The sequence below is a fragment of the Hyperolius riggenbachi genome, chromosome 5 (genome assembly GCF_040937935.1).
Source record: "Hyperolius riggenbachi isolate aHypRig1 chromosome 5, aHypRig1.pri, whole genome shotgun sequence".
Taxonomy (NCBI): Eukaryota; Metazoa; Chordata; class Amphibia; order Anura; family Hyperoliidae; genus Hyperolius; species Hyperolius riggenbachi.
Window position 1 is genome coordinate 137,907,422 of NC_090650.1, and position 14,890 is coordinate 137,922,311.

Below are 14,890 nucleotides of genomic sequence, written 5' to 3' on the forward strand. Positions count from 1 at the left end.
AATTTTACCTCCCAATTGACCTTCCGATCTACTTAATCAGATTGGATGCGGTTGATGGTACTAGTCAACAACAAATGATCTGATCATCAGTCAGATTATTGATCCGTTTTTATGAATGATCTGAAATGATAAGATTGGTTATAATTTTATTCCATTTATGAGCTTAATCCATGATTTCCGATTGCAATTATCAGACTGGAAAGTCAAATGATCGTTAGTGGGCACCTTAAGGTGGGCACCTTAATGTTGAATTATCTCTGTTAGTTAAAATTAGCCTTTAATATTAAACCAGGGTGAAACAAAAAAGGAACTGAAGAGCAGCATTTCTTACAGCAGTGTTCATTCCGCAATGTTTGATGTATATTGTACATAACCGGAATATATTTTTTGCTCATTGCTATTAATCCAAGGCATGTGGCACTTCGGGGAGGCAAGCAAGTTATAGAAGATGGTCCTTTAATATACTCTGCATTCCACTTAACAATATTAAAGAATGAAGGCGTGCAAATGATTGGCACATATAGCAGAGTACAACAGAACAAAAAATGACTGTATGAAGGCAAAAGCATAATACAAATGACTGCTATATAAACTGCCAGTAGCATTCTGCAAGATTTCTTCATTTATAACATTCACTGATGGAGATATAACATTTTGAAGAAGCTTATCAGAGATGAAGGATTAAACTATTGTTCAAACCCAGATGATTTCTCAACCAGTTAACCCACCGCCAATTCTTATTTTTAAATCTGGTTATAGATTTGGGTTGTTCCGCTGACCTGTTTAAGAATGTTATACACACCTCTTTCACAATTTAATTTCTTTGAGTTAACGTACTAACTGTAACACACTAACTGTAATGCTGAAAAATTGATAAATTCTGATATGATATCCTAGATGCCAGTCTTAAAAGACCATAGATATAGGTTAAATATGATGTCAAAATAAACTTTTTGGTGCAATTAAAAACAACATTCAAGTAAAAGGGTTACTGTAATAAGAGCAAAAATTAAGCAATGGCGATACAGTGGACTAAAATTTTACTGAATGGCTAACGCTTTAAAATGAAACCTAGAAGAAAATAAAATATAATTTGTGTGCTAAAGTTTAAAAAAAATGGTACTTTGTACAGTATTGACCTTCTTTAAAGAACATAAAAATAGCTATTACACTTTTCAACTTCAAGTATTTAAATTTAATGATAGCGTCACTTTATATTAATGTGTGTACCTACTGTTTCCCTTTTTGTTACTGACTTTTTTCAAAAGGTCCCAGTGCACAGTGATAGAAGCAATTAAAAAAAAATGTGCTTAACTTGTGTGACCTGATTGCACAGCAGTCCACTGCACTTGAGGTCTGTACCCACGACGAGATTGTAGCTGCATTTTTTTCCGCGAAGAACGGCTTTATCTTTGTGACGTGTAACTTTGTTTACTAAAAATTTGTTAAACGATGTTCAGCTATGTATGGTGGTCACAAATGTCATGTCAGATCAATAAACGATCATCCTTCAGATCCCCATTGACAGCTGCGGACATTTTACCCATGATCATTTGCGCCATCATTGCCACAATCGTGAAGATGGATTGGGGAACGCCGTTGGTCACCGCTGATCATGACACCCGATCCATCTTCACATGGGTACTTAGCTTTACAGACCACTATACTATTAGCAAATGCAGCTGTCAAGTTATGTATTGTATATCGCTCTAATACATGATACCTTCAAAAAGTGAAAACAAAAACAAAACAGCCATTCTGTGGTCTGAAACAATACTGATGCAGTAAATTTGTGATGAATCGATGGTGACTAGTGAACCAGTCAACAGACTGGCTTTCCTAAGCTGATTAAGCAACAGATACTCTTTAGGCAAGTTCTTCCTTGTTAGCTCTGGTTGAAATGTTTTGTTAGTGATACTGTGAAAGGTATGCCATGTAGTGATGAGAAATATTTAAGAAACCTACAAAAAGGATATCAATATATTGCATCAAATATCACCAACATCATCAAATGCTCCAAGTATATATAGCAGACCTCTTTGGGCTAAATTTCCTTCTAAATGAAATTAAAACCTTGTTCGATCCAAAAGTTATTTTAATACTAAAACTATATTTGCATTCTCTACTGCAAAAGTCATTTGTAGTCAGTGCATACAATATCCCACTTACCCCATTAATTTAATGTACAGTATTATTCATGAACAATATCTACAATATTACAGCAACATCAGAAAGTCACCATGTTCAGTCGGTGAAATAAATTTAGTTACAATATGATTCTTATCTACATATTTATACAAAGTGCAGTCTCCTCTTCTAATGTAGGCACAACGATGATTTGTCAGTAAAAGTCATAGGAAAGAAGTGAGAGGAGGCAAGTCCTATCCTCAAAAAACAACCAAAATGTGCAGGAGGTTCAGAATATAAGATTTTGTAATCAGCCTCTGACACCAGAAACATGGTTGCCAATGGCTTGATGCTCTTCACCTTAAGCTTGTCTGTTTTGGTAACTTGGCTCCCATAAGTATGCTTGGTTCAAGTGTTGATGGAGCTTTCATCTGCATACTAGATCCTACTATCGTTGGAAAGCTTCGATTCCTTCGAATCCCACTGTTCAGCTGAATGCCACCTATAGTACTTGTTACACTAGGGTAAGGAAGACCTTCTGGTAAGAGGCCGCCAGGAACATATACCGGTACGGGTCCCTGTGCACCACATATAATAGGCCCTTGGCTATCACTTACAGAAGATACCTGTGCTGTTCCTGAGACTTTGGCAATTCCAAACTTCTTGACTTTGTCCACTAGATTAAGATTGGAGACAGAGACATCAGTCTGACATTCACTGCTTCGTATGTTCTTCTTTTCCCGCACTTCTTTTAGAATAGAGCTGGCAGGCTTGGAAGCCAAGAAGTTATCATAAGGTGGACTGGTGCATTTAAAGTCAAGGGAAGGAGGGGAAGAACTTGGTGTCTGCATAGGCGAGTTTGGAGGAGTAGATGGTATGACAGCCATTTTTGGAAGAGATTGGCTCATACAAGTAACATTTCCAGCCCGGTCCCAACTTTGTGGGTTGTACACAGCTGCTGAAATGCCTCGCTCTTTCAGTAGCTTCACCAGTCCAAGAGATGTGCTCATAGTGGTTGTTGATTCTCTAAGATTGGTAAAAGATTCGGCCAAGCTCAGACGTCGAGGTGTGCAAGGTGTGCTTGCTGGCGTAGATTTTAGATTGCTGAAGATGACAGAAGCTGGAGTCGGTGTTGCATTAAGGCTGGAGAACATAATTTAAAGGCAGAGTTAATAAATACAGCAAATAAAGAAACTGACCAATGACAAATTCCACCAAAGAGTGGTTAGAAAGCAGATCCTTAGAATACATTGCAAGGAATGGGCAACAGTGCATTTGTAAATAGAGAAGTCACCTAACTAAATTAAGGTTCAAAACCCCTAGCTAATTTATCTTAAACTATGGCAAAAGCTTAAAGTGACTCTGTAAAAAAAATTACAACGTTTTTTCTACCATCCTACAAGTTCCTAAACCTATTCTAATCTGTTCTGGCTCACTGCAGCACTTTGTACTATCACGGTCTCTGTAATAAATCAATGTATCTTTCCCCTGTCAGACTTGTCGGCCTGTGTCTGGAAGGCTGCCAACTCTTCCGTGCTGGTCTGTTCCTCTATGCACACTCCAGTGTGTGTTTTATTTACATAAGCCAGCAGCTTCTCTGCTATCTTATCAGTGATAGAAGAGAGCTGGATAAAAATCCTCCTCTGTTAGGCTGTGAAAGTAGCTGGCTGACACATACTGAGGAATTACAAACACAGGCAGAGCTGTCTGCAGGAAGCCTGTAATGTTCAGTGCATGAGAGAAGAAGGGGACAGAAGGTAAACACACAAATGATCTTTTGAGATTCAAAAGGAAAGCTGTATACAGCCTGCTTGTGTATGGATGTATTTTCTATGTGTGGACATATTGTACATCAATCTACTTCCTGTTTTGGTGGCCATTTTGTTTGTTTATAAACAAACTATTTAAAACTGTTTTTGACTACTTTTAATGCGGCGGGGAGCGGCGAAATTGTGACAGAGGGGAATAGGAGATGTCCCCTAACACACTGGTATGTTTACTTTTGTGCGATTTTAACAATACAGATTCTCTTTAAATGACATTTCCTTGAAGGAGAAATCAATGCATGAATCATTCTTCCTCAAAATTAACAATAGTAGCAATTTGTTAAGAGACAATGTAGTCATTCTATGGTTAGATATCACAAACAGGCATGCAGAAGACAAGAAAGTATAAACACAAACAAGCCAAATGTTAATCTTTTATTTGACCAGAGCCTTGTAATTGGTTACAAACATACCTACAATCACTTTAAACCTTTTCACTGACACGGAGGAGGTATCATTGTCATTACAATAAAAGGGATTGAAAAACTAGTAGTAGAACAAGTTGCACAGGAAAAGGGTGACAATGAGTCCCTTGACCTAAGCTGATCACACAGGGATGTCAGAGGTCACATATTCCAGTGTTGTTGGTTTGGATACCAGTGCTTGGCTAGAACATTGCATATTCTGGCATCCAGGAAATTCATCAGACAACAAGGCAATTTAGGGCTTGGTTATAACAAAGTTGATGCTGAAGTATGCACGATTTTGGCCAGAGAACAGAAGTCAAGCTGATACAATTTGAGGGGTTAGGGTTAGGCACCGTTTAGGAGGGTAAGTGCTAGGGAATAGGGTAGGGGATGGGCAAGCTTAAATGCTAAGGGGAAAAATGAGCGGAAGAGTGCAGTAGAGCTACCTTTACATTTGAGTAAAGGAATCATGCTTCTTATTTACATGCCCTGATGAAGAGGTCTGATTCAGACTTGTCTTGAAACATTGGCTCCATGTTGTTTAAAAATAAAGATTTCTGTTGCTGAGGAGGTGCCAACTTTTTGATTGACTTTACTTATATAAAAGGGGTGCTGTCATTAACCATTATAAGCTTTGTGTACTCCACTCATCCTGACTGGCCTACACCACAAAGTGTCAAAGATGTATTACAGTTCTTGAAAGTGATGTATTGGAGGAAGGTAAATGTGAATGGGCCAGATGATCTAAGAGACTCCCACAAGTGTCAGATTGTGATGGTCAGACGACTGGGTCACGCACCACAAAAATGGCAGTGGTTGCTGAATACTTATCAAAAGTGGTTCAACGAATGAAAATCGCTGAACCAATGATATGGTCATTGGCATCTAAAGCTAAATAAAGTGTGTGAAGAGCAAAGACTAGCCTGTCTGATACAATCTCACAGTAGTGCTACCGTTGCACATATTGGTAAAAAAAAATAAAATAAAATACCAGCCTGATGAGAAGAAAATCCCATTTGAACGGTTTGTCAGAAGCTTGAAAAATGGCTGCAAAAACTCAAGCATCCTGGTTGTGTTCAGTGCATTCTCTATGTGTACATCAGGATATGGTAACATGAGGCAATGTAGCACACAGTGTGAAATACTGTAGATGTGGCGCATTGTGAAGCAACGTAAACATACAGGTGGAGACCGCTCCATAATTTTCAGCAGAAAGCTATGGTAGTACTTCAGAGACTTTAAAAATATGTGTTTAAAAAATGAGTTTGATATGTGCCAAGTGTGTGTTTTTAAAGAATATAAAGACATTTAATGTCTCTTGGACAGACTTTGCTATTATACCTGAGACCTATCACTTTCCTTTTCAAAACAAGTCAAAATCTTTTATTTGTCAAATAACTCAATCAAGGTCAGGATTAAAGATTATACTCTCAGCCTAGTTCAAATATTGTGGAAGTATTCAGTTAAGTGATGAAGTGTAGAGAGCAATAGACTCCTGTGGCTCTCTGCATACAAGCAGACAAAATCATCTCCATTGAAGTGAATAGGGCAGACTGTCCACGCTTGCATATATCCTTATTTATTGTAAGTATCACACTACATCGGCTGCAGGTGGCCTGCTTTATTTATCAGAAAAATGACATTTAACCATGCACTGAGGTGCCTTGTGAACTTGTGTTTTTAAACACTGGGTACACCAATCAAATGTTCAAGTGGCCAGTTGAAACAAGCATAGCTTTTAAGAATGGGAAGCACATTGTTGGGGGTTGCTGAACTACCCAATAAAGGGATCATTCCTGACCCCCATATGCATTTACCATACAGAAGTAAACTTTGCTTTGCCACCAGGATTCATCTGAAGCATTGGTCTGAATTACTGGCAGGATGTGAACATTTTTGTTCTTCATTTATATTTTATCTTTGTTAATATTTTTCCTTTTTTTTCCTTTTACATCTGCTACTGTTCAAATTCCCGTGACTCTTTTGCCATGGTTTGAATTCAGGATTGTTGTTTTTCTCTGCCTAAACTGTTGCATTTATCATGTCCACCTGTACTGGAGGTTATGCATGGGTTATTGTGATTAGATTGGTCCCAGCACTACTGCTGCGTTCGCCTGTGGATGTGTTAAAGGGGGGCAACAGCCAGGCAAAAATGGGACATGGGCCCTGGTGGATGAAGGAAGGAAGAAGTCTGGGCCCCCACTATATTTGGTCATGCCATTAATAAAGCATACCTGAAGTGACATGTTACATGGTGGGATAAACATAGGTACATATACAGTAGTATAAGTCCTGGTGAGAAATTGTCTAAAGACCATTTCTGTTTTCCAGTGCAGCAAGCATTAAAAAAAAACAAAAAAAACTAGTGCTATTATCTGTACTAATGAGCTTATCGAACGGCTTGCCAAATTCAATTTCAGTTTCCTGAAAAGTAAATATAAAGCAAAACCATTTTATCTGGCTGAGAAAATGATAGCATTTTTAGAGCTAAAAAGTTCAAAGGGCCATTACTTGTCATTATTTTGCTGCTGAATGAAGTAGATGTTACATCAGACTATTAGGGCCTATGTTCACTAGATCTGTATCAGTTCTGCATCAGTTTTTCTGCATCCAGATTTTTAGATGTGGCTATCTAAGGACTGTTTCCCCCAAAAAATGAATGCCTATGGGTCTGTTTCCACTAAACGCGATTTTCAGATTTCTTTATGGTTTCCCATACAATGAAAACAATAGAGGAAACAGGCCCATAGGCATTCATTGGAGATTTTCTGCAATCAGAATCTGATACAGAAATCTGCAACATGCCATCCATAATGTTTTTGCATCAGAAAAATCGCATTTAGTGGAAACAGGCCCATAGGCATTCATTGGAGTCAGTTTTTCTGCATCCATAATGCGTGTAGTGGAAACAGGTCCTTGTTGGCTGTGTTTTAGAATAAAGTCTTAAAAATGAATCCTGTAAACTAAAAATAAAACTATAAAAGACTCTGTTCGTGTTACTAATGTCCTACTTATCATTAGTAAACAAATACAATTATTTCTTAGGATTATTTTCAGTTCAGGTTTGCTTTAAGGGCATGACCAGTTATAATCTTAAAGGGAAGGTTCAACGTGAATAAAAATCAAGACTCCACTTACCTGGGGCTTTCTCAAGCCCCAGGCAGCCATCCTGTGCTCTCGCCGCAGCTCCAGTGGATCCCGGTCCCCTCCGGTGCAGATGCAGATGCATCTTACTTGTGCTCCAGCGTGCAGCTCACGGAGTCGCACTGACGTCATCCAGACTGTACTGCGCAGACGCAGTAGTTCGAGTATTTCGGAGCTGCAGAGAGGGCACAGGACGGCTGCCAGGGGCTAGAGAAAGCCCCAGGTAAGTAGATTTTTGATTGTTATTCACCTAGGTCCTTCCCTTTAAGCCCCGTGCATTGATTTATCCCTACCTTCAACTAGGCATTTGAGATAGGAAAAAAATTCCTTATTGTTGGCCAAAACTTTCTTACAAGAAACCATACAATGTAAAAAGCTGTACAGGCGTTCCACTATTTATGGCTCTTGACACCAGGCCACCTCACACTTGTTTCTGTTTTATTCATTCATTTCAATAACATTGCATTTAAATGACAAAAAAAACTTTTATAAGCAAGGGGGGGAGAAAGCTATTTTTCCTACTATAAATTATGGGTTAAAAGCAGCATCACCAGGTGTTTGCTGGTGACAGCTGCAGCAATGGCAGAAAGCATACAGTGACAGTGTGATCTCAAGGTGGCAGTTTTCATACATAGAACAATCATCATACAGATACCATTTAAAGTAAAAAGCAAAACAAAACAAAAAACCCCGTGCTGGTAGTAAAAATGCAATTTTAATACTGAAAAATATTCCACAGTCTAACAAGAAAACATGCCACTAAACCAAAATAAGACTGCTTCAAACCCTCATCTGGGAAAGCAGCATGTGCAGTTCTTAGTTTTGTTAATATTTTGTGCTGCAAACATTGACATTTCCACTTAAAAAGGGCTGTACTAAGCAATAAGGCTCACCCCCTGTAATGCTCAGTCATAGTGCCCTATAGCTCCTCTTAGTAACAGCTGGTATAAAGTGCTTTCTTCCTCTTCATCAAATGACCTGTAAGGAAGCACTTTTGGTTAAAGGAGCAGTATTTGATTTTATTGTCTAATTATATGTAGAAGTCTATAATCCATTTGAAGCACCAAGAGTAGAAGGGAATATTAAGGGCTTTAAAGCTGGCTCCTTTTGACAAAAGTGAGATGGCAATTATACAATGAAAAATTCCATCTGACAGCTTATGTCCAAATGTTATTTTTTTTTTGTGCGACAAAGTTGGCTCTTTGCAGTACCTTATTTACGGTCATGGCCGAAATTGTTGGCACCCCAGAAATTTTTCCAGAAAAGCAAGTATTTCTCACAGAAAAGTTTATTCCCTTTGTGTGTATTGGAACAAAACAAAAGGGATGAAATAAAGCACAAAACTCCAAAAATGGGCAGAACAAAATTATTGGCACCCTTAACTTAATATTTGGTTGCACGTCCTTTGGAAAAAAATAACCGAAATTAGTCTCTTCCTATAACCATCAATACGATTCTTATACCTCTCACCTGGAATTTTGGACCACTCTTCCTTTGCAAACTCAGGTCTCTCTTATTGGAAGAGCGCCTTTTCTTTACATAAATTTTATGTTTTCTCCACAGGTGTTCAATGGGATTTAGATCTGGACTCATTGCTGGCCACTTCAGAACTCTCCAGCGCTTTGTTGCCATCCATTTCTGGATGCTTTTTGACGTATGTTTGGGGTCATTGTCCTGCTGGAAGACCCAAGATCTCGGGAAAGCAAACTGGGCTCTACAGTGCGAGCCAAAATCTTTTGGTAATCCTCAGATTTCATTATGCCTTGCACACATTCAAGGCTCCTAGTGCCAGAGGCAGCAAAACAACCCCCAAAACATCATTGAACCCCCACCATATTTCACTGTAGGTATTGTGTTCTTTTCTTTGTAGGCCCAATTCCTTTTTCGGTAAACAGAATGATGTGCTTTACCAAAAAGCTCTATCTTGGTCTCATATGTCCACAAAACGTTTTCCCAGAAGGATTTTGGCTTACTCGAGTACATTTTGGTAAACTGTAGTCTTGCTTTTTTATGTCTCTGTGTAAGCAGTGGGGTCTTTTGTTATATCGTTTCATTTCATTTAAATTTTGACGGATAGTTCAAGCTGACACTGATGCTCCCTGAGCCTATAGGACAGCTTGAATTTCTTTAGAACTTGTTTGGGGCTGCTTATCCACCATGCAGACTATCCTGCATTGCAAACTTTTGTCAATTTTTCTCTTCTGTCCACACCCAGGGAGAATAGCTACAGTGCCATGGGTAACAAACTTTTTGATGTTGCACACTGGGGACAAAGGCATATCTAGATATCTGGAGATGGACTTGTAACCTTGAGATTGTTGATATTTTTCCACAATTTTGGTTCCCAAGTCCTCAGACAGTTCTTTTCTCCTCTTTCTGGTGTCTATGCTTAGTGTGGCACACACAGACACACAATGCAAAGACTAACAGGTTTGTGAATTGACATTTTACTAAGTGCTTGGTAAAGTCAGCTGTTTCTGAATTACTGAATGCGGTAATGCTTTATGAATCGAGGCCATTATGTCCAATTTGCTATTTCTCCTACCTTTTTTTGTTTTGTTCCAATACACACAAACGGAATAACCAATTGTATAGCCAACAATTATATGTGTGTGTGTGTGTGTGTGTGTGTGTGTGTGTGTGTGTGTGTGTGTGTGTGTGTGTGTGTGTGTGTGGGTGTGGGTGTGTGTGTGTGTGAGGGTGTGGGGGTGTGGGGGTGTGTGGGGGTGTGTGTGTGTGTGTGTGTGTGTGTGTGTGTGTGTGTGTGTGTGTGTGTGTGTGTGTGTGTGTGTGTGTGCTGTTCAGACTGCAGTGGGGTGATAATGGGAATCTGCAGCACTTGAAGTGTCTGTCAATTTACTATATCCCATCATTTATCAAAATAATATTTTAAATACAGATACACTATAAACGAACATCACTTTAACCTCTAAATATTTCCCATATGTTGATTTTATATGGTCTGCCACAAAAGGACGACTGAGCCCTCTATGTGACAGAATGAACTGGTAACAGGTGCTCTTTAGAGAAGTTAGAGGTTTCTGATCGAACCCTTGCTGTCCTGTTACTGAAAGAGATCAGGAGATCAGGACCACTGTCTTCTTCTCCGATTGGTCCCGGCATCTTCTCCCATCACCTTCCGCATCACACATCCGGCATCCGCGTATAACCTTCTGTCACTCCAAGGACAGCGGAAGTTCAAATAGAGCGCCCTCTATTTGTACTTCCGCTGTCACTGCAGTGACACAGGAAGTTATACACTGATGCCGTGATGCGGAAGGTGATGGGAGAAGATGCCAGCCGGGAGGTGACAGCGGTGACTCGCGCCGGCGGAGCAGGTAATGTATCTCCGCTGTATTGCGTTGGTCGTCGGTCATTCGAACGCCGCTATCGACGCACTCCCGACCGCTATCGACGCACAGATGGATCGACGGGAGTCGACGGGAATGATGGATTTTGGACGGAAATCCATCGTTCTGTCAGCGGTGCGCGGCGATTTCACTGCCGTTTCAAACACTGTGATCGAAACGGCCGTATTTCGGCAGGAAAATCATTAGGTGTATGGGCCGCTTTAGAAAGCGGATGACCCCTTTCACTCTTCTGCAGTTTCTGACACACTGGCCAGGAAGTGCTCAGGTAAGCACCTCTAAGAGCATTAAGAGCATGATCTCATCATCTGTTTCATCATCCTGAATGTAAGCCAATCGGGTAAGAGGAGGGGAAGCTGAACATGAAAAGAAAGGGCTAGTGTCCCCGTAAGCTTTTTTTTAAAAAGACCTTTAGCAGTCCTCTGATAATGCAGTGCTTGTTACTGGCAAAAACAAATACAGTCATGAAGTACCAATATCCTTAGTAGTCAAAAGTTAAAAATCATTTGACATCAGCTAAACAAGGAGTTTATATGTAGAGAAAAAGCTGTACTATTGAACACCTACACAGGACTAGAAAAAAAGGATTATGGCTGGAGATGGGATTTAACTAGAGGTTAAAAAACAATAGACAAACCAGACAGGCACCAATAACTGACCTTGGAGTGACTCGTGTGAGTTCATCAGATGGATGCAGAATCCGACAAGTAGTGAAGGTGAACGTAGAGTTGGTCTGAGATAAGCATTTCCCAGGGTGGTGCACTATACACACAAGGAAAAAACAAAGACCATTAGTGACTTACTGCATGTAGTTTTAAAGTAATATCCTGACAGTAACTAAGATAGGGGGGAACTGAGATTGAAGCCTTGATTCCCGCATACAAGATAAACACTGAAATTAATGAATAAGCAACCACTTACTATTTATAATATTAAACATAAGCAGTTGCATCTTTTCCTTCTACAGATTCATAAGCACAATATATGCACCTGCTCCAAGTGGTTTGTTCACCACAGGGTGCTAACAGCTTGGGAAATGATTCCCTATCTACTTAAACAACAGCAAAGAGCAGCCATTGTCTGCAAACCAGTAATCCGAAATAAGTTCATGTGGGTCAGATAAAATGAATATGATGCTATGGGATACTGCACTTTTCCATGCACTCCTTTCACGTCTTCAAAATGGTTGAAAACAAGGACAACAGAAGCAAACAAAATTCTGAGTATACAGTATATACAGTTTGAAGGTTATCTTAAATGAAACTGCATGTCAAAAAGCTTGAGTGCAGAAATATAAGCTACACAAATGTGCATTATCATCCAATTAAAAGCTGAGCTCATTTCCTTCACTTCCATCTAGCAAGACCCTCTCCTCGTCTAAATGGATCACTACCTTTGTTTTAAGCCACAATAAGTCAAAGTTTCCACTTACTCGAGTCTTATTTATAACTCCATTTGGATTATTAACTTTAAAACAGACTTCAGTCACATACTGTGCATTAAGTTCATCCAAACCCACCAACCCCCTGCCCCCCCCCCCCCCCCCCCCCCCACACACAAAACAAAAAAACATGTTAAATGTAGAACCTGCTTTCGTTAATAATTGCCTCCTTGCCAGTCTGTATCCTCTGCTCCCCGCTGATCCCCCGCTATATGCTCCATTATCAGGTCTCGACTACTACTAGTCAGGACCTTTGACCCAGAAGGAATTGCCATTGGTGCATGGGCAAAGAAACTGGGGAACTTTCATTTTAATTTGCCCAACTACAAAATGCATTATTAATAAATATTGATCTGTCTGCACTACAAATCAAAGTAAGCCTTTTTAACTTCAAAAAAATTACTTTTACAAGGTTATATGATTTAGGTTACACAGGCTGTGGGATAATCATTTTAGACCCAGTGTACTTTATCTCTGCAACCTTTTTCTGGACTTCACTTCGCAATTGAATTGCTGTTCTCTTTCATTCAAACTATGAGCAATTAATGCAGTGGGAACAGCTTAAATTGAGCAACCCCTAGTAATGAACCTTAACCCCTTAAAAGGGAACCTGAAGTGAGAGGTACATGGAGGCTGAAATTTTTTTCCCTTTATAGCAGTTGCCTGGCAGTCCTGCTAACCCTCTGCTTCTAAAGGTGCGTACACACGCACTACTATAAGGAACGACTGGTCCATCAGACCCTCCCGCTGAGCGAGCGTTCCAGCGATAGTAGAGCGTGTGTGCAGAAATGACACCAGGTCACATAAGTTCAACCAGGCCCTCAGACACATGCATAGCTCTCCAAATGTTCCTCCTTCATTTCCTACCGAGAAGACTTTACACACAAAAAACGTGTTCACAAAAATACTTCACAGCTCCACACCATTTACTTTCACATTGACTTCAACTCCAGAAACCTGTATCTCTAAAAACAGTTAAAGAGTAACTGTTAGCCCCCAAATTGAAATTTAAATCTGTATTGCAATGTTTTATTTAGTATTTCAGTGAACCAAAAAGCCAATGCAGAACTTTAAAATCAATCTAATTTTTTTACAATGTAACCTTTTTCCCCGCTCCGGACGCAAAGCCGCATATCTGATACTGCTTAGCATGCAGAGCATGCCCATGTCTGCCCGACCCCCCTCTCCCCACCAGGACCAGGTGCCAATATATTCTCCCCAACAAACAGCTGACCGCTCTGACACGGAGACAGAGCGGCAGCACTTCCAGCACCGTCACCGCAGAGCAGACGCCGCCGAGAATCACATGTGAGAGATGCACGGCGGCGGCAGCTCTGCGGTGACGGCGCTGGAAGTGCTGCCGCTCTGTCTCCGTGTCAGAGCGGTCAGCTGTTTGTTGGGGAGAATATATTGGCACCTGGTCCTGGTGGGGAGAGGGGGGGTCGGCCAGACATAGGCATGCTCTGCATGCTAAGCAGTATCAGATATGCGGCTTTGCGTCCGGAGCGGGGAAAAAGGTTACATTGTAAAAAAATTAGATTGATTTTAAAGTTCTGCATTGGCTTTTTGGTTCACTGAAATACTAAATAAAACATTGCAATACAGATTTAAATTTCAATTTGGGGGCTAACAGTTACTCTTTAAACATTTTGAAATGCAGTTTCAGCATAACTAACAACTGGTTATATTTTTTAAAATTGCGTACTCGGTGTCTACTTCTAGTTGCACTTAAAGGGATACTGTAGGGGGTCGGGGGAAAATGAGTTGAACTTACCCGGGGCTTCTAATGGTCCCCCGCAGACATCCTGTGTTGGCGCAGCCACTCACCGATGCTCCGGCCCCGCCTCCAGTTCACTTCTGGAATTTCTGACTTTAAAGTCAGAAAACCACTGCGCCTGCGTTGCCATGTCCTCACTCCCGCTGATTTTACCAGGAGTGTACTGCGCAGACACAGACCATACTGGGCCTGCGCTGTGCGCTCTTGGTGACATCAGCGGAATCGAGGACACGGCAACGCAGGCGCAGTGATTTTCAGACTTTAAAGTCTGAAATTCCAGAAGTGAACCGGAGGCGGGGCCAGAGCATCGGTGAGTGGCTGCGCCAACACAGGATGTCTGCGGGGGACCGTTAGAAGCCCCGGGTAAGTTCAACTCATTTTCCCCCCTACACCCCTACAGTATCCCTTTAAACCAATGGCAAAAAAGGAGGATGCATTTTATCCAATTCGTTTATAAAGTCAGGAACAAATATTGATAGAGTTGTATCTCATAGCTCACTCAATGCAAATGTAATTTACCAAGCATAGATTATGTGCATCTGCCTAAAAGCACCATCTGTCATCTAAAATATGTACAGTATCCAAAGCCATAAAGTGCTAATGAAGTGCTGAAAAGTGTAGATTTATCACAAGTCAGTTGGGAGATGCCATTTTAGCGTTAAGTGGATTAAAGCAAATTCATCATACACAAAGACATAATGAAAGCCCATTTAAAGGACAGCTGAAGTGAGAAGAATATGGAGGGTGCCGTATTTATTTCCTTTTAAACAATACCAGTTGCCTGCCAGCCCTATTGATCT

General features: G+C 40.4%; 1 protein-coding gene across 8 annotated transcripts in view; it reads right to left on the reverse strand.

The window, feature by feature from the left end:
* Positions 1-439: 439 nt before the first annotated feature.
* Positions 440-14,890, reverse strand: part of TRAK1 (trafficking kinesin protein 1) — a 318,154-nt gene continuing 303,703 nt past the window's right edge. For 7 of the 8 annotated variants that reach the window (XM_068236310.1, XM_068236308.1, XM_068236307.1 and 4 more), the window contains 2 exons: positions 11,532-11,634; positions 440-3,270 (listed from right to left, as the gene is read on the reverse strand). In XM_068236310.1, the coding sequence (XP_068092411.1) occupies positions 2,484-3,270; positions 11,532-11,634 (890 nt within the window). In that variant the 3' untranslated portion in view covers positions 440-2,483. Of the gene's footprint in view, positions 3,271-8,397; positions 8,483-11,531; positions 11,635-14,890 lie in introns of all 8 variants that reach the window. The other variant, XM_068236314.1, reaches the window with a different exon arrangement.